At 46.0% G+C, this 27,007-nt stretch overlaps 1 protein-coding gene across 2 annotated transcripts in view; it reads left to right on the top strand.

Annotated features, from left to right (window-relative positions):
* LOC111855424 (neurexin-2-like) overlaps window positions 1-27,007 on the top strand; it is a 589,098-nt gene that overhangs the window by 69,555 nt on the left and 492,536 nt on the right. For both annotated transcript variants that reach the window (XM_072706252.1, XM_023834418.2), the window contains exon 3: window positions 21,875-23,162. In XM_072706252.1, coding sequence (XP_072562353.1) covers window positions 22,451-23,162 — 712 coding nt within the window. In that variant the 5' untranslated portion in view covers window positions 21,875-22,450. The remainder of the gene's footprint in view (window positions 1-21,874; window positions 23,163-27,007) is intronic.

The following is a 27,007-nucleotide window of genomic DNA, read 5'->3' as shown; positions in this document are numbered from 1 at the left end:
GAGATAGGGGACTGGGGACTGGAGATAGGGGACAGGGGAATGGGGACTGGAGATAGGGGACAGGGGATAGGGGACCGGGGACAGGAGATTGGGGACTGGGGACAGGAGATTGGGGACTGGAGACTGGAGATAGGGGACTGGAGACTGGGGACTGGAGATAGGGGACAGGAGACTGGGGACAGGAGATTGGGGACTGGGGACAGGAGATTGGAGACTGGAGATAGGGGACTGGAGACTGGGGACTGGAGACTGGGGACTGGAGATAGGGGACTGGGGACAGGGGATAGGGGACTGGAGACAGGGGACTGGAGATAGGGGATAGGGAACAGGAGATAGGAGATTGGGGACTGGAGACTGGGGACAGGAGATAGGGGACAGAGGACAGGGGACAGCCTAGACGAACAGCCTCAGCAAGAAGAGGAGTCTGTTTTTAAGGCTCGGACTTGGGTGTTCGCCAGGTGCTCCCTTTTCTTTAGCAGAGCAGAGCTTTTGTCAGCCAATTATGCACCACGGACTGGTCTTATGCTGTTACAGTGAGTCCTCTTAGGGGCAAATCTTTACTGTGCTGTTAAAGTGAGTCCTCTTAGGGGCAAATCTTTACTGTGCTGTTACAGTGAGTCCTCTTAGGGGCAAATCTTTACTGTGCTGTTAAAGTGAGTCCTCTTAGGGGCAAATCTTTACTGTGCTGTTACAGTGAGTCCTCTTAGGGGCAAATCTTTACTGTGCTGTTACAGTGAGTCCTCTTAGGGGCAAATCTTTACTGTGCTGTTACAGTGAGTCCTCTTAGGGGCAAATCTTTACTGTGCTGTTACAGTGAGTCCTCTTAGGGGCAAATCTTTACTGTGCTGTTACAGTGAGTCCTCTTAGGGGCAAATCTTTACTGTGCTGTTACAGTGAGTCCTCTTAGGGGCAAATCTTTACTGTGCTGTTACAGTGAGTCCTCTTAGGGGCAAATCTTTACTGTGCTGTTACAGTGAGTCCTCTTAGGGGCAAATCTTTACTGTGCTGTTATAGTGAGTCCTCTTAGGGGCAAATCTTTACTGTGCTGTTACAGTGAGTCCTCTTAGGGGCAAATCTTTACTGTGCTGTTACAGTGAGTCCTCTTAGGGGCAAATCTTTACTGTGCTGTTACAGTGAGTCCTCTTAGGGGCAAATCTTTACTGTGCTGTTACAGTGAGTCCTCTTAGGGGCAAATCTTTACTGTGCTGTTACAGTGAGTCCTCTTAGGGGCAAATCTTTACTGTGCTGTTACAGTGAGTCCTCTTAGGGGCAAATCTTTACTGTGCTGTTACAGTGAGTCCTCTTAGGGGCAAATCTTTACTGTGCTGTTACAGTGAGTCCTCTTAGGGGCAAATCTTTACTGTGCTGTTACAGTGAGTCCTCTTAGGGGCAAATCTTTACTGTGCTGTTACAGTGAGTCCTCTTAGGGGCAAATCTTTACTGTGCTGTTACAGTGAGTCCTCTTAGGGGCAAATCTTTACTGTGCTGTTACAGTGAGTCCTCTTAGGGGCAAATCTTTACTGTGCTGTTACAGTGAGTCCTCTTAGGGGCAAATCTTTACTGTGCTGTTACAGTGAGTCCTCTTAGGGGCAAATCTTTACTGTGCTGTTACAGTGAGTCCTCTTAGGGGCAAATCTTTACTGTGCTGTTACAGTGAGTCCTTTTAGGGGCAAATCTTTACTCAGGATGTGAAATGACAATCCAGGGGAGGGGGGAGATGAGAATGCAAATGGGAATGATGGACAGAAGGTGTGTCCGAGCTCACGAGGGTCCGGAGGTGCACTCTTCAACCTAATCGGAGAGCTAATTTTCAAAACTCACTCAGACCTCTTCTTGTTGTTTTGGGACGAGACCGCCATATGACCTAAAGTCAGGTTCCTCAAGATAAGTGTCAGGAACCAAAACTCACTCGGCCCTCATGTTATCCAAGCCCAGCAGCTCGTCCGCATGCATCTACACACTTAGGTACAGTGCCGTCATTGGCCTGGGGTGGCATTCTGGATCTTTCCTAAAACAGTGCCTTTTAATTCAGTGTCACAGCATTACAGTAATATTTATATCTGCACAAAAAGTAGGAATGTGTTCATACTACTTTGGCTAAAATTAGCATTTTGTGACAACTAAGGGGAATTGTCTCTCTAGTGCTGGGTCCTGAATCACACTTCTAAAATAGATTTTAATTTATTAATGACATGGTAAGAAATATTAATTAATTTTCTGGGTATTTTTCTGTTATATAATCCAAAAGTGGTTGGTATTGTACAGTGTTGTTTTTTTAAGCTAGGATTAGAAACACTGCATCTGCTATTTGTGGCATGTACTGTATAATTAAATTCCCTCACATCCTTCCAGTTGAATGGAGAATTCCTGTACAGGTGCATCCAGTATGCCCTTCCTAAATCCACGTCATGGTATTCTTTGGAAGGCTTGGAAGTTTGACTTGCTGATTGAATCTGTAACTTCAGCAGGGGTGGCTGGATAATGTGGTGAATCTGGGTACTGCTGTAGCCTTGCAGTGCCTGGCTTGGGGTTCCAGTCCCTCTCTGGCTCTGTATGTGTATATATATATATGACATTGTGGGGACCCAGCTAGAATTGCCACAAGTTCTGGATTTTGTTTGGTTACTTATGGTTAAGGTTTGGGCTGGATGAAGGTTAAGGTCGTCATTGTTGGGATTATGTTCGTAGAAATGAATGGAGAGTCCCCACAAAGATATGAATGCAAACATGTGTGTGTTTGTCTGTATGTATGTGTGTGTGTGTGTGTTTAGAGTTTTCATGTTCTCTCATATTACGTGGTTTTCCTCTGCTCCACAAACATGTGTGTGTGTGTGTGTGTGGAGTTTTCATGTTCTCTCATATTACGTGGTTTTCCTCTGCTCCACAAACATGTGTGCGTGTGTGTGTGTGTGTGTGTGTGCGCGTTTGTGTGTGTGCGTGTTTGTGTGTGTGTGTTTGTGTGTGTGCGTGTGCGTTTGTGTGCGTGTTTGTGTGTGCGTGTGCGTGTTTGTGCGTGTGTGTTTGTCTGTGTGTGTGCGTGTTTGTGTGCGCGTGTGCGTTTGTGTGTGTGTGTGTGTGTGTGCGTGCGAGCGGGTTTACCTATCGTTATGGGGACACAATGTCCCCGTAACGTGATAAATATCCATTTTTTCTCCCTTATGGGGACCGATTTCCTGGTCCCCATAAGGGAAAACTCTATTTTATAAAAATCGGTGACTGCTATGAAAAAACTAAAAATGCAAAAACTCTTGTATTTTGTTTGGTTACTTATGGTTATGGTTAGGGCAGGGTGGGGGTTAAGGTTGTCATAGTTAGCGTTAGCATTTTGCCCATTGAAATGAATGAGCGGTCCCCATAAGGATATGTTTACCCTACATGTGCGTGTGTGTGTGTGTGTGTGTGTCGGTGTGTGTGTGGAGTTTTCATGTTCTCTCACATTACGTGGTTTTCCTCTGCTCCACAAACATGTGCTCAGGCATCTCAGCATCTCCAGACTGACATGGGTTTTGAGTACGACAGGCTGGTGTCTTGGTCACGCTGTCCCAGTGCATCCTGGGATATTGTCTGTGCTCACCGCGACCCTGCACTATGGGTCACCCCTATGGGAAATGGACAGGATCACCGTGATATTACTTTTTCATTCCCACCTGTGCGTCTCGCTCAGTGGTTAGCACTGCAGGCCTGTCCACGGTTTTCAGCTCATCAGACCCTTTGCTGATTTCCCACAATCCTGCTGACCCATTTGTTTACTTCGGCTTCTTATTATCGGGCTGTGCAGATTATGCCCCGGCGGGCCGGCGGCATCCCGGCACATGCAATTAGGGAGCCCCCCCCTCTCTGTGGGCGTGTTTACCTGCAGCTCGTCCCCAACACTGATCCCCTGGATATTGCCTCCTGATCCGGCTACGACCCGTCGCTCCACTTTCACTTTGATCCGCAAGGTGAGGCAAGGGCAGGCGGCCCGGCCCGGACCGGATCCGGCTGCTGCGGAACCCCCCTCCATGGCATCCGCACGGGGGCCGGCTCGCCAGGGGATTAGAACACCGTCAGCCGCTGAAGAGCTGCTCTCATAACACTGTGGGCTCTAAGAGCTTCATTCTCCTTTCCTTCATGTTGGGTAATTTAATCCGCCAGAGCTTTAGGAAACGAGACGAGAGCGTAAAGGGAACGGTAATATAAACACAAGGATGTTCCCATATAAGCAGGGCCAGCAATGCCGCCATACACACTGGAAAACCCGTTGGTGGGTGCCTCCAGTGCCCCCAGGCTTCCCCTGACCCCGCCCAGGTCTCGCTGTCGCTCACAGCCTGCTCCATCTACCCCCCTCCCCCCCACCACCACCCTCTGGCGCTGCAGGGAGGTGGAGGTGACAGGTAACGAATGGGGACAGCCACCATTATGCCGGCCGTGGTGGGGGCATGCATTTTTAATCTGGCCTGACGCCCGCCCTGGGACTCAGGTGACGGCGAGGCACAGAGAGGCTCTGCTCCAGAGAACCCCAACACCCAGTGACACCTCCTGGCTTGGCTTGCACTCCTGGTGAGGGGTTTGGGTTGCCAAACAGGTTACCAGGGTAATGGACCCAGATTCATAGCCAGACTCCTGCTGTAACCCCGGGCAACATCAGAATTCGGGATGTTATCCTCATGTGACCAGACTCTTGTACACACACACACATACACACACACACACACACACACACACACACACACACACACACACACACACACACACACACACACACACACACACACACACACACACACACACACACACACACACACACCTGGAGACAAGCTGTCCATTTGTATGCTAATAGCATTAGCATCTGATTCATTCTCTAACATTGGGGAGGGGGGTATTTCTGTCCCCTAACGGTCCCTCACTTGTACAAGTTCCAAACACAAAATGGAAATGATTATAGGAATAAAACAGTCATTTAATCCATTTATTTAACGCTTTTGTCCAGCGTGACATACAGACAAAACAGTACATTACAGGCATGCGGTTCTCTTTACCTCAGACGTGTGCAACATCTGCATCTATATTCCAGACAGATCAATTAATACCCCCAGAGGATCGATATTGCCAGTAGTGCCTCTGTTGCATGTTTTTAATTATATTATGTGCAGATTTTTATGAATTTTTTAATCATCGGCACGACACTTGGAGCCAGTAGCCAGCAATGGTGGCTGTTAATCTAGTCCTTAATAAAACATCAGCGTCCAGATCCTGGCCCGGAATCGAGGGGATGGTGCTGTCTTATAGATCTCCCTTCAAAGACTCGGAACGACTTCGCTTTCATCACCGATATTACCGTAATGAATCCTTTGTGTGCATCCTTTGCGCCAAGCCTATTTAAAATTGAATCGAGCGTAAGTGACTTTTTCCCCTTAAATTTTTTTCCTCCCCCTTTGAAGGATTTTTCCAGTAGCAGAACAACTGTAAACTGGGCCCTGGGGCAAAAATGGACTCTGCCTCCCCTTTTCAAACTGACACCTAGGGCCTGACTACACCAGTTGCAGCAGTTTGCGGATGACAAAATTTAAGTAGCCCGCAAATATCGTACCCATCATGCACTGCAGTAGTTGGCGAATATCACGAACATGGTTTTTTTGTTAAATACACGCCTCCACAACATGGTTTGACCACAAAACATTACGAACTGTTATTACGTTTCAAAATTGTTTTAAGTTTTGTACCAAGTATTTTTTTTATTTTATGTATATTTTGTTATGGCTCCCGCCATAATGAGACTGTATACATAAAAATGAGACCTATAATAGGAACATGTCACACATCTATGCAATATGTATGACATCAGTACCTTAATCCTCCCTAATGTTTCTCATATATAAGGGAGCTGGGCTTTGGGGCAGCTACCCCTGGATTTTTCCCATAATCCCCTTGTCTTCCTCCAGCTATGTTCCTGCTTCTGGATTGTTTGTGTGCGGAGAATCCAGCGGCTGTGCAGGTTCTGCATCTTGTAATGGAGACGGAGGCCGTCTCCCGGTGCGTCCCGGTCCCATCAAACAGCGGGAATCTCCCCAGTGATCTCTTCCTGCTCCCACCATCCTCTCATTACTGGCTGGAGATGTTCAGTCAGGAGTTACATCTCGAGTCGGTCTCTTTCACGACGCCTGGAAGGAGGCCCCCGCTTTCTGAGTCATAAAGCGCCAGGCGCCCAAAGCGGGCCCTTTTGCTTCCGTCTTCACTCGCCGGGTGTCTAGGCGGGAAGCCGCGGGCGAGACCCGCAACTCTGACGGAAGTCCACAGCATGCCGCCGTGCCCCCGATGGGCTCCATCGGAATGGATTCGGTCGGGCGATGCCAGTTGGTGCCAGTTTATGGCTGGGTGGGGCTGGTGGTGGGGGTTGGGTGAGTGCGGTAGATGAAAAATGGCTGTTTTAATCACGCTAAATTTGATTTGGCTAATTAAAAGCTGATGCGGAAAGGCCTGATTATCTGCAGAATCATGCTCCCTGATTGAATGTAAATATGTTAATGAAAGCCAGGCTTTAAATATCAGGATAATTAAAGGGGCTCTATTCCGCTCCTCTAGATTATAGTGCATGGGTTACAGCGTGAGCGCTAATAGCCAATCACCCGATGCTGTCTGTGTTTTTGTGTTGTTTTTTCTGGAGAAGGGGAGATTAATTGTGGTGTAGAGCTACAAACGCAGTCCTTCTCGTTCTGCACGGTCATGGAGCGCACGCTGGACCGTACTGTGTGTGTCAGAGCACAGCAGGCCGACAGGGCACTGTCTGCCTCAGCAGGATAGGATGCTGTGCCTGTAATCGGTAGGTTGTCAGTTCCAGTCTCAGAGTCGGCAAAATGATTTCACCACTGGGTTCTTGAGCACTGGCTGACCCGTCTTTCTCAATTGTGCATAATTTTGCACTAAAGCGTCAGCCAAAGGAATAGCATGTAAAAGTGAAATTAAAGGCTGTCACTTGTCTGGTTTAAAGTCCCCGTTCGAGGCTCTGTTTCCGTCCCCATCGCTGGTATTCCTGGAAATGTGCCTGTACAATATCTGGTGCCATAACTTAGAAAAGATCCTCCCCAAGGTCTCCTGTATTTGCTTTAGATGATTGAGTATTTGATTTGTAATTGGAACGTACTGTAATTAATTTAAACTTGAAGACTGAGGTTGAGGACAGTAAGACTGGTTTAATCTGGCTTGAATCTCATAAGGAGACGCTGAGGGGCTGGATGTGTGAGCCTGGTGAGAGGAGCACTCTCCAGGGGTGAACGGCCTCCTTCTCGGGGTGGTCTGTACGGATTCACATGCCGGTGCCCGGAACCTTCCAGCCGTCCTCCTAGACGGATTCAGTCAAGCTCACCTGGAATTGCTGCGGCCAGCAGTTTCCAGGTCTCCCCAGAGATTCTCGGTAGGATTCGCTGAAGGACACGGCACTGGCTCCTTCCCCCGCGTGGCCTCTCGCTGGCGGCGCGGGTCGATGAGCCGCTCCTGTCCCGCGGTCGCCTCGGCACGCCGACGCAGTCCGGATGGAGCCATCTCTCCCCACCGCGCAGAGCTCAGGCCTCGGCGTCGCCGGTGATGGGCGCCACCACTAATAATAAACAATATCAGAGGCCGCGGGACGTTGGCAAGAAGCACCCCTGTGATCCTGCAGAAATGGAACATTCCAGCATGAGCGGAAAGCGTGTGGTGCAGAGCAAGGGCCCCGCTGAGCGGCCTGGAGGGGTTAGGATTAGGCTTAGGGTTAGGGTTAGGGTTAGGGTTAGGCATGTTACACCCCTGTGTCGTGGCAGTTCATCACTCTAGCAAGGGCCGATGGGATTAGAGCACTGGGGATTATTCTGTACCGGATCACAAGATGTATCTGGCACTGGTGACTTTAGCTTATTATTTATCTAGTCATTGTTACTTAGTTACTATATTTATTCCACCACATGATGCTACCGTATTATTTATTTGGTAATACTTCACATTAACTGCACCTTCATAAAGCCTTCATAATGCATTCATAGAACATTCAGTGTGCCTTCATAATGCATTCATAGAAAATTCAGTGCAGCTTCGTAATGCATTCATAGAGCATTCAGTGCAGCTTCATAATGCATTCATAGAGCATTCAGTGCAGCTTCATTATACATTCATAGAGCATTCAGTGTGCCTTCATAATGCATTCATAGAACATTCAGTGTGCCTTCATAATGCATTCATAGCACATTCAGTGAAGCTTCATAATGCATTCATAAAACATTCAGTATGCCTTCATAATGCATTCATAGAACATTCAGTGTGCTTTCATTATGCATTCATAGAACATTCAGTGTGCCTTCATAATGCATTCATAAAACATTCAGTGTGCCTTCTTAATGCATTCATAGAACATTCAGTGCACCTTCATAATGCATTCATACAGCATTCAGTGTGCCTTCATAATGCATTCATAAAACATTCAGTGCAGCTTCATAATGCATACATAGAACTTTCAGTGCAGCTTCATAATGCATTCATAGAACATTCAGTGTACCTTCATAATGCATTCATAGAACACTCAAAAGCAGCATGTAAATATATCTTAACATCCTAACATACTCTAACAGCCTTAATATACATGAATAACAAACATTATATGATTATAATGTTTGTTATTATCATATAATTTTTGTTAACATTAACAAATGTATATTAAAGCCGTTAAGGTGTGTTAGGGTGTTAAGGTGTGTTAGGGTGTTAAGGTGTACTTACAATCTGCTTATGAATGTTCTATGAATGCATTATGACGTAATTATGAAGGTGCAGTTAATGTAATTTTTTACATGCACAGGGATCTAAGCATATAAACTCCTATGTCCAACGCCCCTGTTTTGCACTGTCCTGCGTTTTGCATTGTATTACTGTGCCCTCGTCTCCTGTATGTCACACCGCAGTCCTGCGGGTACGTTGTTCCATGCCACTGTACACCTTTGTATGGATGGTGTGACCAGTACCGGTCAAAGCACATGTGACGGCCTATGAAAGCTGCACCGCCAGCGCCCCCTGTCTGTGACAGAGTGAAACCAGCGAGCCAAGCCAGCGTCCCAGCAGAAGGAGGCGCCTTAAGCGGCCAGGCAGTCTGACCGGCCGTGGGTAGGATGACAGCAAAGCCCACCTGACTTGCCTTGACTTGACTTAACGTGAGGCGCCCGGATACTTTGTCACATATTTGTGGAGCAGTGTCAGCATCCCAGCCAGTGCTAAGGATTGTGTTTCCTCCATGATATCCTGGTATGTGACTGTAGATGAGTGAGGAAGAACAGGATGACCCCTGCAGATTAAGGGTAGATAGATAGATAGATAGACACACATACATTTAGACATAGACTATATGGACAAAAGTATGTGGACACCAGCCTGCCCAACATCTCACTCTGAATCAAAGGGTATTAATGTGAAGTTGACTAATCCTTAGTTGCTATAATAGCCTGTGCTCTTCTGGTCCATTGGGTGCTGGTGGGATTTGCTGCCATTCAGGTTGGGTATTGATGCTGGGTGATCAGGTCCCTCAGTCACTTCACTCGCTGTTGACCAGGGCAGCTCTAGCAGGACAGAAGTGTGGAGATCCGACACGTTGGAAAAGTGTCCAGTGGTGTCCAATGACGGTGACAGGCTGACTAACCTCTTCTGAATGACCCCCCCATTCTGCTGCCAGTGTTTGACACTGCAGATCGCATGGCTGTGTGCTTAATTATACGCCTGTATGTTATCAATGGGTGTGGCCTATTCCTGTAATTACTAGGGGTGTCCCAATACTTTTGTCCATATAGTGCGGATAGATATGGATGAATTTCTGTGTTATAAGAACCTCAGCTTCATGGAGCTATATTACACTGCGAGATCATTACCTGAGTTGCCATGATGCTGTGATATGGAGCCAGCAGGCCGCCATGCGGTAATCACACCGCATTTACTGCGTGTAGAAGCACAGGCCTAGCAGACGCTGGAGCTGCGGCGGCTGCAGCCGTAATGTGTGGAGTATAAAGCCTGCACTTAGTTCATTAGCGTAAATCCGCCAGATCAATCGGCGCACACCTGAAAGCGTACAGCCAGCTTCGTGCCCCATCGCCCGCCAGCAATAAGCTGTTATTAAAACCAAATAACAAGCAATCAAGGGCCGCCCAGTCTGAGAAGCCATCAGCTCCGCCGGTAGATGTTAATCCTCCGCCGCTTCCACACGCCGTAATTCCCACAAAGCCAAACAATGTACAATCAGCGTTGCTGTTCACACGCCATTGTTGCCTTTTGATTCCATGCGCAGGACGTTTTGTTTTTTTTTTTTCCGCTCGGCGTATCCAGAGCTACGTGCTGGATCAAGGTGCGCAGCCCCCCCTGCCAGAGATCTTGAAACAGACGGGATATTGAATGAGTCTGCTGAGGTCCCCGGCGAGCAGGGCTACAGAGATAAGGCCTAGAGCTTCCTGCTTATGTCAAGCCCCGCAAATGCAGATGGTTATCGGGGTTGCCTGTCTGTCTAAGAAATATCTATGGCTGATTACCTCACCTCCGCGCCGCTGCTCTGTGCTGCTGCCGCGTTACCTTCCGTCAAAAGCAGGACTTTAGCTGAAGGGCCTCAGTGCTGTAAAATGTCTCGCAAAATGGAAGCTGATTGCAAATTATAATTGCAGGGTATGTAACTATTCATTTCTTTTTTTCTGCCGCAGAGATTTTAATTCAGTCGCATTCTTACAAAAGACTGAGTGAAAGTGACCTGTTTTAAATATGCGCAGAGATCTCATGTCTTTCCTGGGCTATTTGACATAAGTGTGTTTATATATGGTACCAGTGCATTATTGTCGGGAGGAAAATTCTGTTAATCTAAAGCAAAACAACACGGCAGGTGCTGGTATGGGTGGGGCTGATTAAGACCGAATCGTCATTCTTAGGCCCTTCTGAAGCGCATTAAATCCTTCAGTACATCAGTGTGGGCTCTCATTGGCTGGTTTATTGATTACTACTTGACTATTGTTGGTGACTGTATAACAACATATTCCTCTGCATGTTATTATTCGGAACAGTGCCGTTTATTGGTGTCATTTAAGACCTTCTGAAGGCAATGAACATCTGAAATGTCTACAAAATGCATAAATTAATTACTATGATACTTCATACATAAACTGAAAGGCTCAAGAGGAGCTTTTGCCTCAACCAAGATACTGGATGCCAACAAACATCTGAACCTAAATCTCATGCACACTCACTGTAACTCTACACTGTCACTTTATATTTGAGCCCCTTCATATTATATTTAAATTAATTCCATTATCTCTCTTGCTAATTTATTATTTTTACTATTTTTATTTTTCATTTCATTCTCTTCATTTTGCTGCACGTTGTACCTGTATTGCTGTGTATATGATGAATAACCTCTCAAATTTTGAATCTGTTACAAACTTGATATCTTATTTTGTGAAAGACAGGGGAAAGGGAACCTTTTCAGTTGTAACACACATTTGTGAAAGTTTAAAACGGTTAGATTATCAGTGTGCAGTATTTACACCACAGATACTCAGTTAACGCTCCGAAGAGTACAAAAAGGAAAGGGTAATGGTGTATTGGGGGTGTTTCTTTTCAGGAATAAAGGAGTCTGGGCAGAAATAAGGCAGCCATTTGTGCGGAAGTGAAAATAAACACGACAGGTGCATGGTGATGGAAGGGTACCAAAATGCCCCAGCACCTTCTGGGTGTGGTCCAGGTTAGTGGGGGCGAAACCAAACTGACACACCAATTTACCCATAACCTTGGAATCTGGGACAGGCGACGAATCAACACCTAGAACCCCAGTCACATGACACTCCTTCCTGGGATGGCTGCGAATCGGTGACCCACAATGCATGTAATCTCTTTGTAAATGTTACCTGTCTGCCTGGCTCTTGATAAATTGTCCCGATGACTTATTATTTCATGTAGTAGTAATACGCCGGTTGAATCAAATTGCCGTGTTTGCTGTAGCAAACCGTGTTCATATTTTTTTTAATGAAATGGTTTGTCAGATTGGTAAACATCAATGTCCGCTCCCACGGGAAGTCCTGCCAGCCGGTCTTACTCTAATAGTCTGATCTCTTTACAAACGTGTTAAACTAATACCAGGTTTGGATTAAAGGAGCTTGGCCAAGCAGTTTGTTAACACATGCCAGGTATCTCAGCCTGAATATATAAAACAAATCAGATTACTGGGCCCAACACGCCGACCTTAAAGGTGCCGCAGAATGTATGATGTCGTAGTTTTTTATGACTGAAGGAATCAGCACAATGAATTTTATTAAAACAAATGATTGTCCATACATCCATCCATCCATCCATCCATCCATCTTCCAATTCCTCATCCTGATCTGGTTTGCTGGATCAAATCATTGTGTTTGGATAACATTAATAATCATACTCCTTTGTTTATATGTGCTTTCATGTCTGTCTGTGTACAGGCAGCGTAGTATTTTGACACATACATATTTCATATTCACACACACCGCCATCTTGATAAGACCCAATCAATACAAGTAATAATAACAGCAGTGAGACAAAGCCTGCAATATGCATATATTAATTTGATCCTAAGGAAGACATGGTCTGATATTTTCCTCCCTTTCTCATTATCCGTTCCTCTCTCGCTTTAGAAGCTTCATCCAATTATTTATAGGCGACGTGGTTTTGGTTCTCCTTTAGTTAATAATCTGGAAGGCGGCATTACGATGAAGTAGAAGGTGCTTCCTCCACAGTAACGGCCAAGCGAATCGGGTGCCGTGCACGTACCACCAAGCTAAAATGCACACATTCAGATCCAGGTGCCTAAATTAGTGGGTGTCTAAGAGGGATCTGAAGCGAAGAATCGGCGACCTAAACGATATCCCATCTTAATGAGATGCAAATTTCCAGCCCCTGGCATGTGAGACACAAATTGCTTTTTGACAGTATATTTAAGATGGTAATCGGGTGTCATTTACTGCGGCCAATTTTATCTAAATTGCCTCGCTCTCCGTCTCCTTGGCGATCACCGTGCAGGCGTGCTCACTCTTGTGCACTAAAAAGCACGGCTCATGTCTTGTGAGGACAATCTCCCCCACTGCCCCCCCCCCCCCGAAAGACAATATGCCCAACTCGTAACGGATAATTATCTCAATTAAAATCTGTAAACGTTACTTAAAATCCACACTGCAGCAGAAGGTGAGAGGCATCGCTCTTAACCAGAGTTGACACCACAAGGGGGCTGGGGGAGGAGGGAACAGCCTCCTCATTCCCACAAGGGCTCTCCCTTCAACCCCCCCCCCCCCCCCCCCCCCCATTGCCACCTCCCCCCGCCCCATGCGACCCCTGACACGGTTCAAGCACTGGCGCCCACCCAACATGCCCAAATTCCTACCCCAGGATGAAATACTAGTAACCTGCGCTGGAGCCCCCCCCCCCATGAAAATCTTGGGCCTGGCCGTCAGATTTGTTCTGCTCTTAATGGGGCTATTGGCGGGATTGGGCCGGAGAGGGTCAGAGTCGCCATGTGAGGCCCGCATTGATTGGCGGGATTGGGCCGGAGAGGGTCAGAGTCGCCATGTGCGGCCCGCATTGATTGGCGGGGTCCACGGTACCCCCATGCCATCCTGTGCCGTAAGCGTGCCTGACTCTAGGCATGTGCTTCCCCCAGGTGGCTTTGATGCCCCATCTGGGTACTGTATCTTCAGGACCTGCCCTTCCGGCCCAGTGACCTGTGATTTCCTGGAACATTTCCCAGTCCTCCCACTCGCGCCTCCAGCGTACTACCCTGCATATATGGATTCCTTTCACATGTTACAGCATTGTCCCATTTACGGCCATTGTTGACTGGAACTCGAGCAGCCTCTCTACCTCCTACACTCTTACCAGGTGCTGAAAGTCCTCTTGTGGATTACGAGCTCTCTGAAAAAGAATTATGCTTCTCGTATGTGCTTTACATAATTGCATGGCCATTACTGCAATTAACACAAAGGAAGGTAGGAGAGCGCGCCATCCGTTGGTGTGATTAAACGTCAAATAGACGTGCTATACCTCTCGGGTGCAAATTCATTAGTCTTTCATTCCATAATCCATAACCGCTCTCACACGTAATTCTGTTGCCCTGTAATTCTCGTGCCTTTCCGCTGTTTTCGAGCACTCCCATCATGCCATAAAGGATAACTTCTCTTAAGAGAAATGAGTATTTTAGCCATGCCGTTACATTACACAAAACTTACCTGCCGTTGTCTTATGTTCATATTTAAAACGGTTACCCTGGACAGTCGTATAATATTTTTATAGAATTCAGTCCCCGATGGTTCACTGGCATTGGGTTTTTTTTAGCATGAATACAGGGTGTCTCGCTCCTGCAGCTACCACAGATCTGGAAAGGGATTGGAGACACGCCGCTCTCAGCGATTAGCTCAATATGTAGGACATCAGACAAAATCTCATTCACGCACTCCCTGCTCTCGAATTATACATCTAGGAATCTATCTAGAAGATCTAGGAATTATTAGGAACACTTTGATTTGCATTTATGACTACCAAAGAATACACACACACACACACACACACAGTACATACATAGACATAGAGTTGTGAGGACTTGTGAGGGTGTCCCATTGAAAAGTAAGAAAATGTGAAGTTTTGGAATATTTCGGCTCTTTTAGTTCTGTCAGGAAGGAGAAGTTGTATAATGAGACCTCGTCACTCGCCCCACATGGCCTGTTCTTCAGGAGAACCCATTCTTCTGGGGACATTATGTACCTACAAGAGCAGGCAGGCAGAGATATATGCGCTGGTGCGATTGAGGTGGATTATGAGCAGGAGTATCTATTAGCTCCTAGTAAAGCAGCATGCTTAAAGTTCACAGCCGCATTCAGGCCTCCGCCAGACAGCCGACAGTCCTTTCTACGGCCGAACAATAGATTACTCACCACCGAGGATCGTGTCTGTGGCACCAGCAGCGATTGGGATGCGTTCCGGAGACGCTAAAGCTAGCATATACAGACAGTTTTTACAGAGTGGGAGTCAATTTGACAGCTAAACGGAGGATTTTTACAAAAAAAATTTTTTTTACATTAAATAGTCTTCTTTGAGTGGATGTTCTTTTTGTAAATAGACTGATTTTGCTAAAATTGATCAATGAGCTTCACATATCCATATTCAAGTGATTCCTGAAATTCTAGAATGATCCCTTCACATTAGTTTTTATTGTTATTATTATTATTATTATTATTTTTGCTGCTGCCACTTGTTGTCGTTTGTTTGTTCGTTTCGCCTGCTTGTTTGCATGTGGTGCCACTGCTGTTTCTCTCTCCTCCTGGGACCTCGGCTCTCTGTAGCTGTTCAGGACGCGGTGCCGCAGCGGCTTAGCTGGAACGCTGCGGGTGATGGGGGCAGCCGCTGGGGATCGGGGTACTCAGCCTTACCCCAGGACCTGGAGATTTCCAAAATCCCACAGGAATTACCTGTCATTGCGCCAGCTTGTTTTGGCCCAGAGTATGTAAGCAGTATGCGCATACGTCCACGAAGAGTGCTGGGCAATCATGCGTTGGCAGAGGCCATCTTGGTTATAATTTACGACCCTTTAAGGGCCTCTTTTCAGGAGCTGTGCTTGCAGGTTAATTGTCGCGTCTTGGCTAGACTTCAGGGATGCACCTTTTCTTGTTTTTCTTGGGGTAACGCAATAAAATTTTAGGACTTTCTGGAGGAATTCGCAAAATTACCCCGACTCACATGTCCTCTGTTCCTCTTGCGTAGCTCAACTGCCAGTCAGTAGAATGTGGAGAAGCTGCCAGATGACCTTGCAGGGCTCTCGCTTATATCCAGCAGCACCTGCATCTCATGACTCTTCTCAGCTGTTCCTCCAGATGGTTCTCCAGCATCGACTTCAGCATGCATAGCGAGACTCTGCATCCCATGCTGGCCAGTTTCTTGATGACGCGTCGCCGGCTTGTTTGGCACACACTGCCTGAAGGAACGGCATCTCCTCAGCGGAACAAGGAGCTCATCTATTGAAATATGAGGGCCGGAATTGTACACGAGTTACACCATCCCATGATCCCGGTATGCCTTTGATTGCATGCAGCTTTGCTCTTGCACATGAAGCGGGTCTGACGTCATGGTTATCAAAACAATTCTCCAGGACACACCACCTCTATAATCTTCTCTGTTGGCTCGGTTCAGATGCTGGTTATGTATCAGAGATACGAGTATGATCTTGTAGGCCCTGGTACCATTTTGATTACATGGGATGCTGACGGTCTGCCTTGGGCTTTGTTGTTCTGATGCGGATCTTCCTGCTTTTGCATCTTGAGGTGTCCCAAATCCCTTCTTTTGGAGCCTAGTTCCGCATTTCCGCCGATCTCGTTTGATGAAGGAACAGACGTGGCAGAATCGTGCTCCAAATAATCTTCAATCAGTCTTTGAGATGTCCCCCGCCTCTGAAATGTCCCCCTCCTCTGAAATGTCCCCCTCCTCTGAGAGTGCTTCCTTTCTGTGACTATTACCATTCAGAAACTGGCCTAACTCTTCATTTCTCATCCATATTCTGCAGTATGTCTGTCAGTAATATTGTGAAAAGGAGAACTCAGATAATCTGGTTATAACCACTCAAAGTTAAAGAAATACTGTAACTAGAGATATTCTTTGCAAATTTCCACATACATAACCCATAAAATTATCTTCCAGTACAACGTGTAAACAGACCTTCCGAAACACACTACAACATCATAATACTCATCAGCCCCGGTAAAGTAATTAAGATTAAGCAAGAACCTAATAGATATAGCAGTTCTGCTGTCAAACAGACTGAAATGTCTCAAATTCACCGGCAGCTTAATAGGAGAGTTAAACAAAGCATAAAACAAATCACTCTGTAAGACTTTAATGGATTTGAGGCTGAGGTAATTACGACCTGAAAATGACACTCTCACTACACTCTGAGCCATTGTCATGCTGGAACTGGCCTCATCGGTCCTGAGTGTTATTATTTTCATTCTCATTGCTTTGTTCTCCACGACCTCCATTTTGTTGTTTGATCTTTAAGGCTTGGTCTGGGGGTTTTCAGCTTATATTAAATTCAACAAATGGCACCATGGCATCATTCTGGTCAACCCATTTTATATTCTGGCATCGATTTTTGTGCAATTTTCAGATTTTTTCCCCCACATTTTCTTGTTATAATTGTTGACATCTGCAGTGATAACAGATAACATAATTGTGAATTAATTCAACTCAGACATCAGAGATGAAGAAGAACATTGTAGTCTAATTTCTGGGTTTTCTGTTCCATTTGTCCTGGATGGAAAACAACATTCTCTGCAAGGCGAGGATGACACTTCCATTACTTGCTTTGACTCATATTGTTCTTGCGAGGAATCACTGAAAATCTCATAGGTGGGCGTCAGGATCCAAAAGATGCATGTCTGCAGGGACTCGGATAAATGTCACATTATCTTCGTGATCTCTATCTTCTGAAATGGCATTACTATAAGATCTAAATTAAATTTCTCCTTTTCCCCTTTGTTTCTGTCATAGAACAGAACAGATTTTTGAAAATAACTTTCTAGTTTTATCAATTAGAGGATTAAACAAGTGGGAGATACCTTAACAAAAGTAGATGGTGATCATGCATGTTAATGTTATCCTTGCCTGTAAATGGCTTCCTCATTTTCCTTGAATCCTGCCACCTCCATGCTGAAGATTATGAAGTGCCTCTGCAAGAGATCGTGGTTAATTAACACCCTCTGTCAGCCGAGACAGATGAATGGGTCTTCTGCTTCCCAGGAGACGAGATTTATGGCTACAGCAACACTATGAACGAACATGCAACTCATGTGTCATGTGGTGCACAGGTCAAACCACTTCTTAGTCTCTGACATCAAGTAACATGCCAGTGATTATATTTGCACACAAAGCATCAAGGATATCCCTCGAGAGCCCGTTTTGGCCACAAAGTGCGAAGGCCACGAAGTGAGAGCTCTCCACCATAACTTTCACCAGCCTCGTGTTTGATCCGATGTTCCTTTTGAAAGCTAGTCCTTGTATTTGCACATGACAGCAGACTTAAAGGCCTTTTATACTAAATATTGTGCCTCAGAAAGTGCTTTGACCTTTTGATTGGTGCCGGGTGCTTTTTGAAGACAAAAGAAAAATCCTTCTCTTTTTTTATTTCATTTATTTAGCTGATGCTGTTATGATGAGTGACTTAAATGGTTATTATGGTAAGATAAACCCACGCTAAGAGAACGACAGGGTGATTGTTGTTGTTGGTAAATAAAGGAATCAAGAATCCCTTGTTCAGACTATCCATTAATTTTCCAACAGGACCATCTTAGATATGCTGAATGGGGGGAGGGCACAAGACTGGGGGATATCTGATGTGTATATTTAGCCAAAACGAGTTCTTCTCCAAGGGCTTGTTCTGCTATACAGCACTGACTCTGCCTTTAATGAATTCAGTCCCTTCTGCATACGGATTTATCCAGTGCAGGGTGACGCTCAGGCTAAGGCTGATGCCAAGAAGTCGGTCCATCGCAGTGCAGATACTCACTAATATGCAGAAGCCCACTGCGGCCACCGGGGAGCGACACTGAGGCGCCTGACTGCTCACTTTCGGATGTGGGGCGGAACTCTGCGTGTGCACGTATACACACACACACACACACACATACATACACACACACACATACATACACACACACACACACACACACACATACACACACACACATACACACACACACACATACATACATACACACACACACACATATATACATACACACAGATAGACACAAAGACACACACACACACACACAGACCTGTACTCATATCTTTGTGGGGACTCATTTCTATGGGCAAAACTCTAATCCCAACCCGATGACCTTAACCAAAACCTAACCTTAAACATAAGTAACCAAACAAAACACACGACTTTTAGTTTTGTGACTGCAGTCACAGAGCTTAACCCCCAGGGTCAAAATAACAGGTTTTTATCCATCGGTGGAGTATGCGGGGGGGGGGGTAGTGCCTTCCTAGACACCTGGCTTCTATCCACACTGAAACCAGTGAAAATGTATGTTCTGTAGGTATTAGCCTACACTGTGAATTGATCGGTAAATTTTAATTTTTGTGCCAATATGCTGCAGTCACACTGTGTACCAGGCTGTACTTAGCGTCATACAGATCAGCAACAAGGAAAGCACCAAAGAAAGCACTTCCTTCAATACCGTTTACTTCCGACGCGAGGGTGTAACTCGTGGGATCAAATCAGGGATCGGTCACGTGAGGAGTAGGAACCAATCAGAGCGCTTTTCAACGCTCTTCGAGCGTCGTCAGAAGTCTCCGTTTTTGCCGGTTGTGAACTCCAGGGTAGTGTGGATGAAAGGTGAGTGGAGGCTTATGTCTGCGTTTTTAAACGGAAGTGCAGCAGTCAGAAATAACTTCCCCTGCGTTAGGTAAATGACGTTTTCAGTGTTTCACCTGGATATCAAACAGAAGGTTATCATGCACGAATTTAGCAGTTTTTTTCGGCTAGCTGTGTGAAGGTAGTCTGCCATCGAGGCTCAGTAAATCGATAATGATGTGAGGCTATAACTGTATTCTGTCATGGCACTTTGCACCTTTGCATAAGAGGCTTGGTTGTACCCTGTAGGCAGGCAGAGAATAGGCTGTGTGCATCACATATGTGCCTTAACATGCACGGTAAGCCAGATGCAAGTTTCTCCTTGCCCCCTAAACCAACCGCAAACATGACACTTTGCATATATTTTTATCACACTGTGGGGACATTTGGTCATCAGAAAGTAATATATATATGCCCCCCCCCCCCAACACACACACACACACAGCTGAGACTGAAGTCACATGACCCTGGAGGATGAAGGCCACAGGGCTTAATTATTTCAATCAGTTTATTTTCCCTAAATGACATTTTTAATAAAAAGGACATAAGTGACCCAAACATAGTATATGTCTGTCCTTACATAGCAGCAGGCCATGTAGTGGTGAAGGACATGGACCTTTGATCAATGAGTAGTTCTGGGCCATTGACATTGACTGTAATGAACGTATTTATGCCATCTCTGCTACAGCTGGCCAGCTGAAGGTCTGACTCACGGTCAGATGCCCAACGGGCCGATAAAAGAGCGCAGGCAGGATTAACACGGCACGACGACAACCTGCACGCTACTTGATTTATCAACAACTAGCTGAAGCAACAAAAACACTCGCTGAAGGCCTCTGTAGAACAATGTGGCCTAACCATGAGGCGTTATGGTGTCCTTACTGGTTAATATGGCGTCCTTACTGGTGAATGCCAATTAGCATGACAATAAACATGAATTCCGTCGGCTGGAGCTCTCCTTTCTCATGGTTGCTCACTCCTGACTTCTCAATGCTCCTCATCTCCCGTGGCATAATCTATCTTCTCCTCCTTCCTACCCGTCTTGCTTTCTCCCATCATTCCCCCAGCAGGGGAGTTCATATGTTTCCGCTGGTTTATAAGTTTCTCGTGGCTCTCTTATCTCTGCCGTGTCCGTAAATCATCCGTCATTTGCGTGACTTGGGTTTGGCTGTATTGTTGCCTGCTACACCTCCTCCGTTAAGTCATTTGTCGCTCGCCTGACGTTTTTACCCCGAGGAATCAGATTAAATAAGGTCAATGCCATCTTCATTTCCAAGGCTATTATCTCCAAGAGAACTTTCTTGCATTGTGTGGAAATACCATCTGGAAGGGTTTACTTTTAAGATGAAAATACAGCCATGTAAAGAGGTAAAAGTGGTTTTGAATAGACAGTTAAGGAGGCAAATGTAACTTGGAGGAAATATAGGATGTTTGATGTTTCCATTTCTCAGCCTTCACCGGATGCTGTGCAGTTGTACTTGCGGTTTGTTCTGTTGCTTAGAAACTTCTGTGTATTTGGGTACTGGAAAGGTAGGGAAACGGGCCTGCCTGAGACATTTGGGTGTTGAGGAATGTAAACTGAAGGCTCATTTATTAAACAAAACAAGCAGAAAAACTGAGCTGAAGACGACACAGCAGACCTTCCGCCTATGATAACGCCTGTGCATCTCATTTCAGCCGCATTGTGCATACGGCCCGCTCACAGGGACCTTTAATGTCATTCCAGCTGGGTGCCATTAGTTCATGGATGCTGATACGGCAGCCAGTCATTCTTCATTGCAATTAAAATACGAAAAATAAATTAAGACCTCAGATGACTTGACTTCATTCTCAGACCATTCCGTATCACTCCACAGACCCACTTCCAGAAAGGCTCACGTGAGAACATTAATGTTGTTCCATAATAACGATAACACTAAGAATGAATGGGAATGAATAGGAATGAATAGGAATGAATGGGAATGAATGCATTTATAATTGCACTTATTTGTACTAGGCACGCATGTAACACTGATTCACTAATATTAACGATTTTGGCAACTGGCAAAACTCCACTGGATCACGCTGAACTCATGATCTGTTCACTTCCGTAACTGTTGGCCAACAAGCATATTTGAATCTATGAATTCTGTGTGTGTGTGAAAACATATCCAGTTATTTTAAAAACTGTGTCAGCAGGAAGTGCGATGGTCCAGCTTACTGACCTTCGGGAGAAGTGCTTACCTTGTAAATCCTATAAAAATGTCAGCTAGAAAACATATGTAATATATAATAATAACATCAACCGTATCACTCACCTGGATAAGCAGTTTGGAGCCTGGATGACTAATAATGTCAGTGTGAAACTTGGATAAACATTATGTCAACGTGCCAGGAACTGTGTAGACTACAAATTTTGTAGTATCTGACCTTTTTTTCTTAGACGAACATAAAAACTTGCTGGGCTGGGTTGTGAATTAATGTTGTTTTTTTTTTTTATTAATCTTTCAGAAGCGGCCTGGGAGGAATGGAGGACGTCACGCATGCCCTTGCTCTGTTCTAAGCTTGTTTCTGAACGTCCGAGGAGTTACAGCTGGGACATCTGTGGACAAGGCGAACCCTGGAATGATGCGTTTGCTTCTCCACCAACTGCACTTCAGCTGGCCAAGGCAAACCATGGGCTTCTTCTGAGGACCAGATCGACGACAGCGATTGACTGAAACCTGTCGGGATTCTTTAGCTTCTCGTTAAACTTGGATGAGCGAATAAATTCCGGATTTTTTAAGGAAGGAAAATAAAAACAGCCGGACTCATCATCCAGCCTTTTTCATTTTTACATTGGTTGGCACCCTCAAATGGAGAGGTTAAGGAGAGAATCAGGGTAGAACGATAGAGACAGAGAAGGCTGCTTAGTTCACAGGTAGTTTAATTGGATTTTGTGAGGTTAGTCCCCCAGCGTTATTCCAACCGAGCTCATACTTATGAGGTCAGACTTCAGAGCCAGCTAGTCGGAAAACGAGTCTGCTTCTATCGCTGCTACTGGATTAAAAGTTAAAGGACAGAGTGGGAATAAGAAAGGATTGGAAGATGAGCAGAAAAAGTCTTTGTGGAGGCCGGTCACTGCTGGCCTTTTCGCTGGTTGGGCTGTTGGCGTCAGTAATGGCTCTGGAGTTCGGCGGGGCGCCGGGTCAGTGGGCTCGGTACGGGCGATGGGAAGCTGGTTCGGGGGGTGAGCTGAGCTTCAGCCTGAAGACGAACGTCAGCAGGGCGTTGGTGCTCTACCTGGACGACGGCGGCAACTGTGACTTCCTGGAGCTCCTGATCGTGGACGGGAGGCTCCAGCTTCGCTTCACCATCCACTGCGCCGAGCCGGCGATCCTCCACACGGAGACGCCGGTGAGCGACGAGCGCTGGCACATGGTGCTGCTCACGCGCAACTACCGCGAGACCATGCTGGTGGTGGACAGCGAGGCCAAGGTGGCCGAGGTCAAGTCCAAGCGCCGCGAGATGGCCGTGGTCAGTGACCTCTTCGTGGGCGGCATCCCCCCCGACGTGCGCCTCTCCGCCCTCACCTCCAGCACCGTCAAGTACGAGCCCCCCTTCCAGGGCCTGATCGCCAACCTGAAGCTGGGCGAGACCCCGCCCACCCTCCTCAACAGCCAGGGCATTCAGAGCGATCTGGAGTATCTGTGCACCAAGCAGAACCCGTGTCTGAATGGGGGCCTGTGCTCGATCCAGCAAGGAGAAGTGCACTGCGACTGCACACTCACCCACTACAAGGGGAAGTACTGCAGCGAAGGTGAGAGCCTCGCACGCACCCTCATGTAAAGTAGGCAGCCGGATAAATCGTTAAATGCCGGCTTTTCAAGGGAATCGGAGTGATTTTCAGAGTTTGAGGTTTCACAACCGGTCCAACTAGTGCGTCTTAATAATGCATACGTGAGGCTGCTCTATCAGGGGCTTCTCTTGTAGCTTTTTTTTTGGGGGGGGGGGGGGGGTGGGGTTCGGAAGGCAGCACGCAGACTGAGTGGGATCCCGCAGCTCAGTTTGCCTGGATTATCGAGGCACTACAGGGGGAAGAGAAAAACAGCTGAAGGGGAAATTTTGTAGGCTGTCATCTGGAATTGTGCTCCGGCAGATAACCTTTTCCATTCCGACGAATTAAACGCCGGGCGAAGGTGGTGAAAATGAAATACGCTTAAGCTAGCAACTGCAAAATAAAATAAAGGGCGAGCAACTTCTGGGTCCTGGGCAGCTGGCAATGTAAATGTAGCTGCCATATTGCTGTGAGCGATCTAATCTAATTCTGTTGTCACCTTAATTATAATTGCTCGCAAAAATGTGACTTGGCTTATGTGACTTTAAACTCTCAGGAAGAAGGTTTCACTTGAAAGGCATTTTGCGTTTATTTATTGCTTTTATCCAAAGCAGTGTACAGTTGAGAAAGCAGGGTCAGCCGGTGCCAGACGCATTTGAACAGTAAGGGTCCTGCTTATGGACCCAGCAGTGAAATAACTCCCACGGGATTTGAACCAACAACCTTCTGATCACAGGCATGAGGACCTAGCCTACATGAACCCTGCTTTATTATGGTTTAAACCACCTTAATAAATCCTAAAAACGATGCATCGTAGTAGAACTCGTAGTTCTGTTTTGTTTCCTTCCTGCTGTCGGAGTTACAAACCGGCGTCTGCTTGCTTACCAAAGAGATGATGTGTGGCTCAGCCAGAATTTGGGTTAGTCTTTTAGTTGATGTGTTAAAGATGGGGCTTTTCCTCGGTTGAAACATAGTAGTGGACCACTCTGGTGCATGAAAGCCTTTTTCAACGGCTGATTATGTTTCATCCTTAATTGCATCTGATGTTTCCTGTGTTTAGTGTCTGTAGCGTTTAGAGGGCGGTCATAAAGACCAGGGCTTTACTGAAGCTCCTGTGCTACCACAGTTTGGCCTGGAGCCGCTTTACGAACCAGAGCTTGGCAGAATCTATGTGCATAGAATGCTGAAGATCATTCTTCATGGTTCCCCGGGACACAAAGCGACAGTAGAACCCTCCGGAATTCGTGGTTTGGTGTCATCAAGAAATGTATCGCATTCCCTTTGTTTGCAGTGTTGGGAAGGTTACTAGTCACCCTCTTCAAAATTTTGTAAGTAATGTAACTATTTTGATTACTTTATTAACGCATTACTAATATTACATTTGATTACTTTTCTAAGAAATGTTTTAAACTGGGCAATAAAACTAAAAAGTCCCAACACCTTTGCCGACCATCATTATCTGGAAATACGGCAAAAAAAGGGATTTTTATATGGCGAAAAGATGCAAAGCAAAAAAAAAAAAAGAATTTATAAGCTTTTTACCAAAAAGAATATATATGGATGTAACTCTTTTGTAATCACCAACATTTTGATTAGTGGCTGTAATATCATTCTCTCAGTAATTGTAACAGATGACAGTTGAATTTATTTTGGAATTTCATTACATAACAACGTTACACCGTTAACTAGTTACTCCCCAGCACTGCATGTATACTTGAAGACCTGCCAGAAGCAGGATTGAAACAATGTTCTATCCATAAGTCACAGGCATCATTAACGTCATCTATGCACACATTTGACATAATCAACAGGAATTGATTCACCAACTTAGCTTGAAAACAGCTTAGCAAATTACATGAATGTGATGTGTCTCTATAACCTATAATCTGTAAACTGATTAATAATTAAGTCATTTTTGAAGTGTTTACTTCCGTTTTTCCTCCCTGCTTCATTCGCTGTTTATTCAGATTAGTGAGGGGCATTGAAACACTGTTAGACATTGTTATGAAGTTAGACCAGCATAGTGTAAACAATATTACCCATAAACTGTAGAAAGGCCTTATTAAAATTAATGTAAAAGGTGTGTTAAGTGATATCTACTCTTTCAGCATTAAAGCAATGTTATGGTTGCATGGTCTGGGTGGGTTAATATAAGCTTAATTCCATTAACATTTCACATATTTAACAGATGCTTTTGTTGAAAGCCATGTGCAAAGGAGAATGGACTGGGCGTAAGTGCAGTGAGCTTCCAGTGAACGGCCAGGTGCGGGTGTCAGCAGGATTGGAGCGGGAGATACGTAGCGACTTCCAAACAGAAGAAAGTAGCTAATGAGACCTGGGAGGTGTTCCACAAAGCAGGATTTCTCAGTTAGCTGGGTTTACTTAATCTAGAAGTTATGAGTTTAGGCAAGGAGCATTCCTATTGGACAGTCATGACTTCTAGTAGTGATGCACCAATAAGGAAATTTCAGGCCTGTACCGATAGCCAATTAATTCGAAAACTGATACCGATACCGATTGTTCAGGAGCTTCTGCTTAAGCTTAAAAGGACACTCCGCCCAAATAAATTAATACAGTAACCTCGATGATCAGCCCTTCTCTGTTATAAAGTATGATGGACACCATGATTTTCCGAGTAATATATTTTGATTTCACACTGTCTGAGCTGAATTTTCTTTTGCTATCAAATGCTCGCGTTACTGACGGAGAAGCATTATTCGGCAGCACTGCAGCCGCCTTTACTGGAACAGATTTGTTTCTCAGAAACTCTTCATATCCTTTACGGTCTCATCTTAAGGTGAGCAATCAAATGTGTTATGTTCAGAAATTTATTAATAGATCCTCCTTGTGAAATATTAGCAGAGCACTGTTTGGAAAATACATTTCTAACGTCATTTAACGCTAACGTTAAGATAATTCCACACCGCAGACATAGCATAAGTTTTCCCAGCTAATTGAGAAATACTCCTTCGTGGAACACGCCCCAGTACTGTGACATATTCAGTGACCAGAAATGCAACATTAAGAACATTCCGGGACAGTCATGATCATCAGGCTGACAAAGGAATTCATTATTTCAGTCACGCTTTGCTTTTTATATATGTAATGAAATATTGCTTTATCGTTTATCCGTCCGTTTACGGTAAGACACCGGGTCACCAAACCGTGTTTTTGGACGACAAGAGAGAACCTGCACACGAGAGAGTGAGCGTGCAGAGTCCCCAAAAACGGAGCCCGGCCCGGGGATGGTGCCCACGCTCCCGCGTGGGGGGGGGGCCACAGTGACGCCCACAGTGCCACCGCGTCATCTACTCACCACCAACATGCCATGACCCTCACCGGGCCGTGTCACCGGGCCGTGTTACCGGGCCGTGTCACCGGGCCGTGTCACCTGGCGTGTCACCGGGCCGCGTCACCTGGCCGCGTCACCTGGCCGCGTCACCGGGCCGCGTCACCTGGCCGTGTCACCGGGCCGTGTGACCTGCAGGCACCTGACATTCCCACGTCGTCTTTGTGAATCGTAAACGCAGGTGTCGTACATGTAGTAGTGCATGTTCATCGACACCATAGCCTTGTTTTGCTAAATCCCCATGGCTCTTATATTTAATCTGCCCCCCCCCCCTTCAGGTTATATTTAACCTGCCCCCCCCCCCTTCAGGACTCACGTCCTCTGCAGGTATAAGGCCTTAACTTCACAGCGCATGCATTTCTGAAACTCCACGACTCGTCCGCGGCAGCAATGGTAGCCGTTTCCAGCAGGCAAAGGAGCAACCCCCCCCCCCCACCAAGTAGTGATTTTGTTGTCTTGTTGTTCGCTGGCCTCGGCT

This window comes from Paramormyrops kingsleyae, chromosome 24 (assembly GCF_048594095.1).
Source record: "Paramormyrops kingsleyae isolate MSU_618 chromosome 24, PKINGS_0.4, whole genome shotgun sequence".
NCBI lineage: Eukaryota > Metazoa > Chordata > Actinopteri > Osteoglossiformes > Mormyridae > Paramormyrops > Paramormyrops kingsleyae.
Note: the sequence above shows the minus strand (reverse complement) of the source record. Positions and strands in the feature narration are given on the sequence as shown.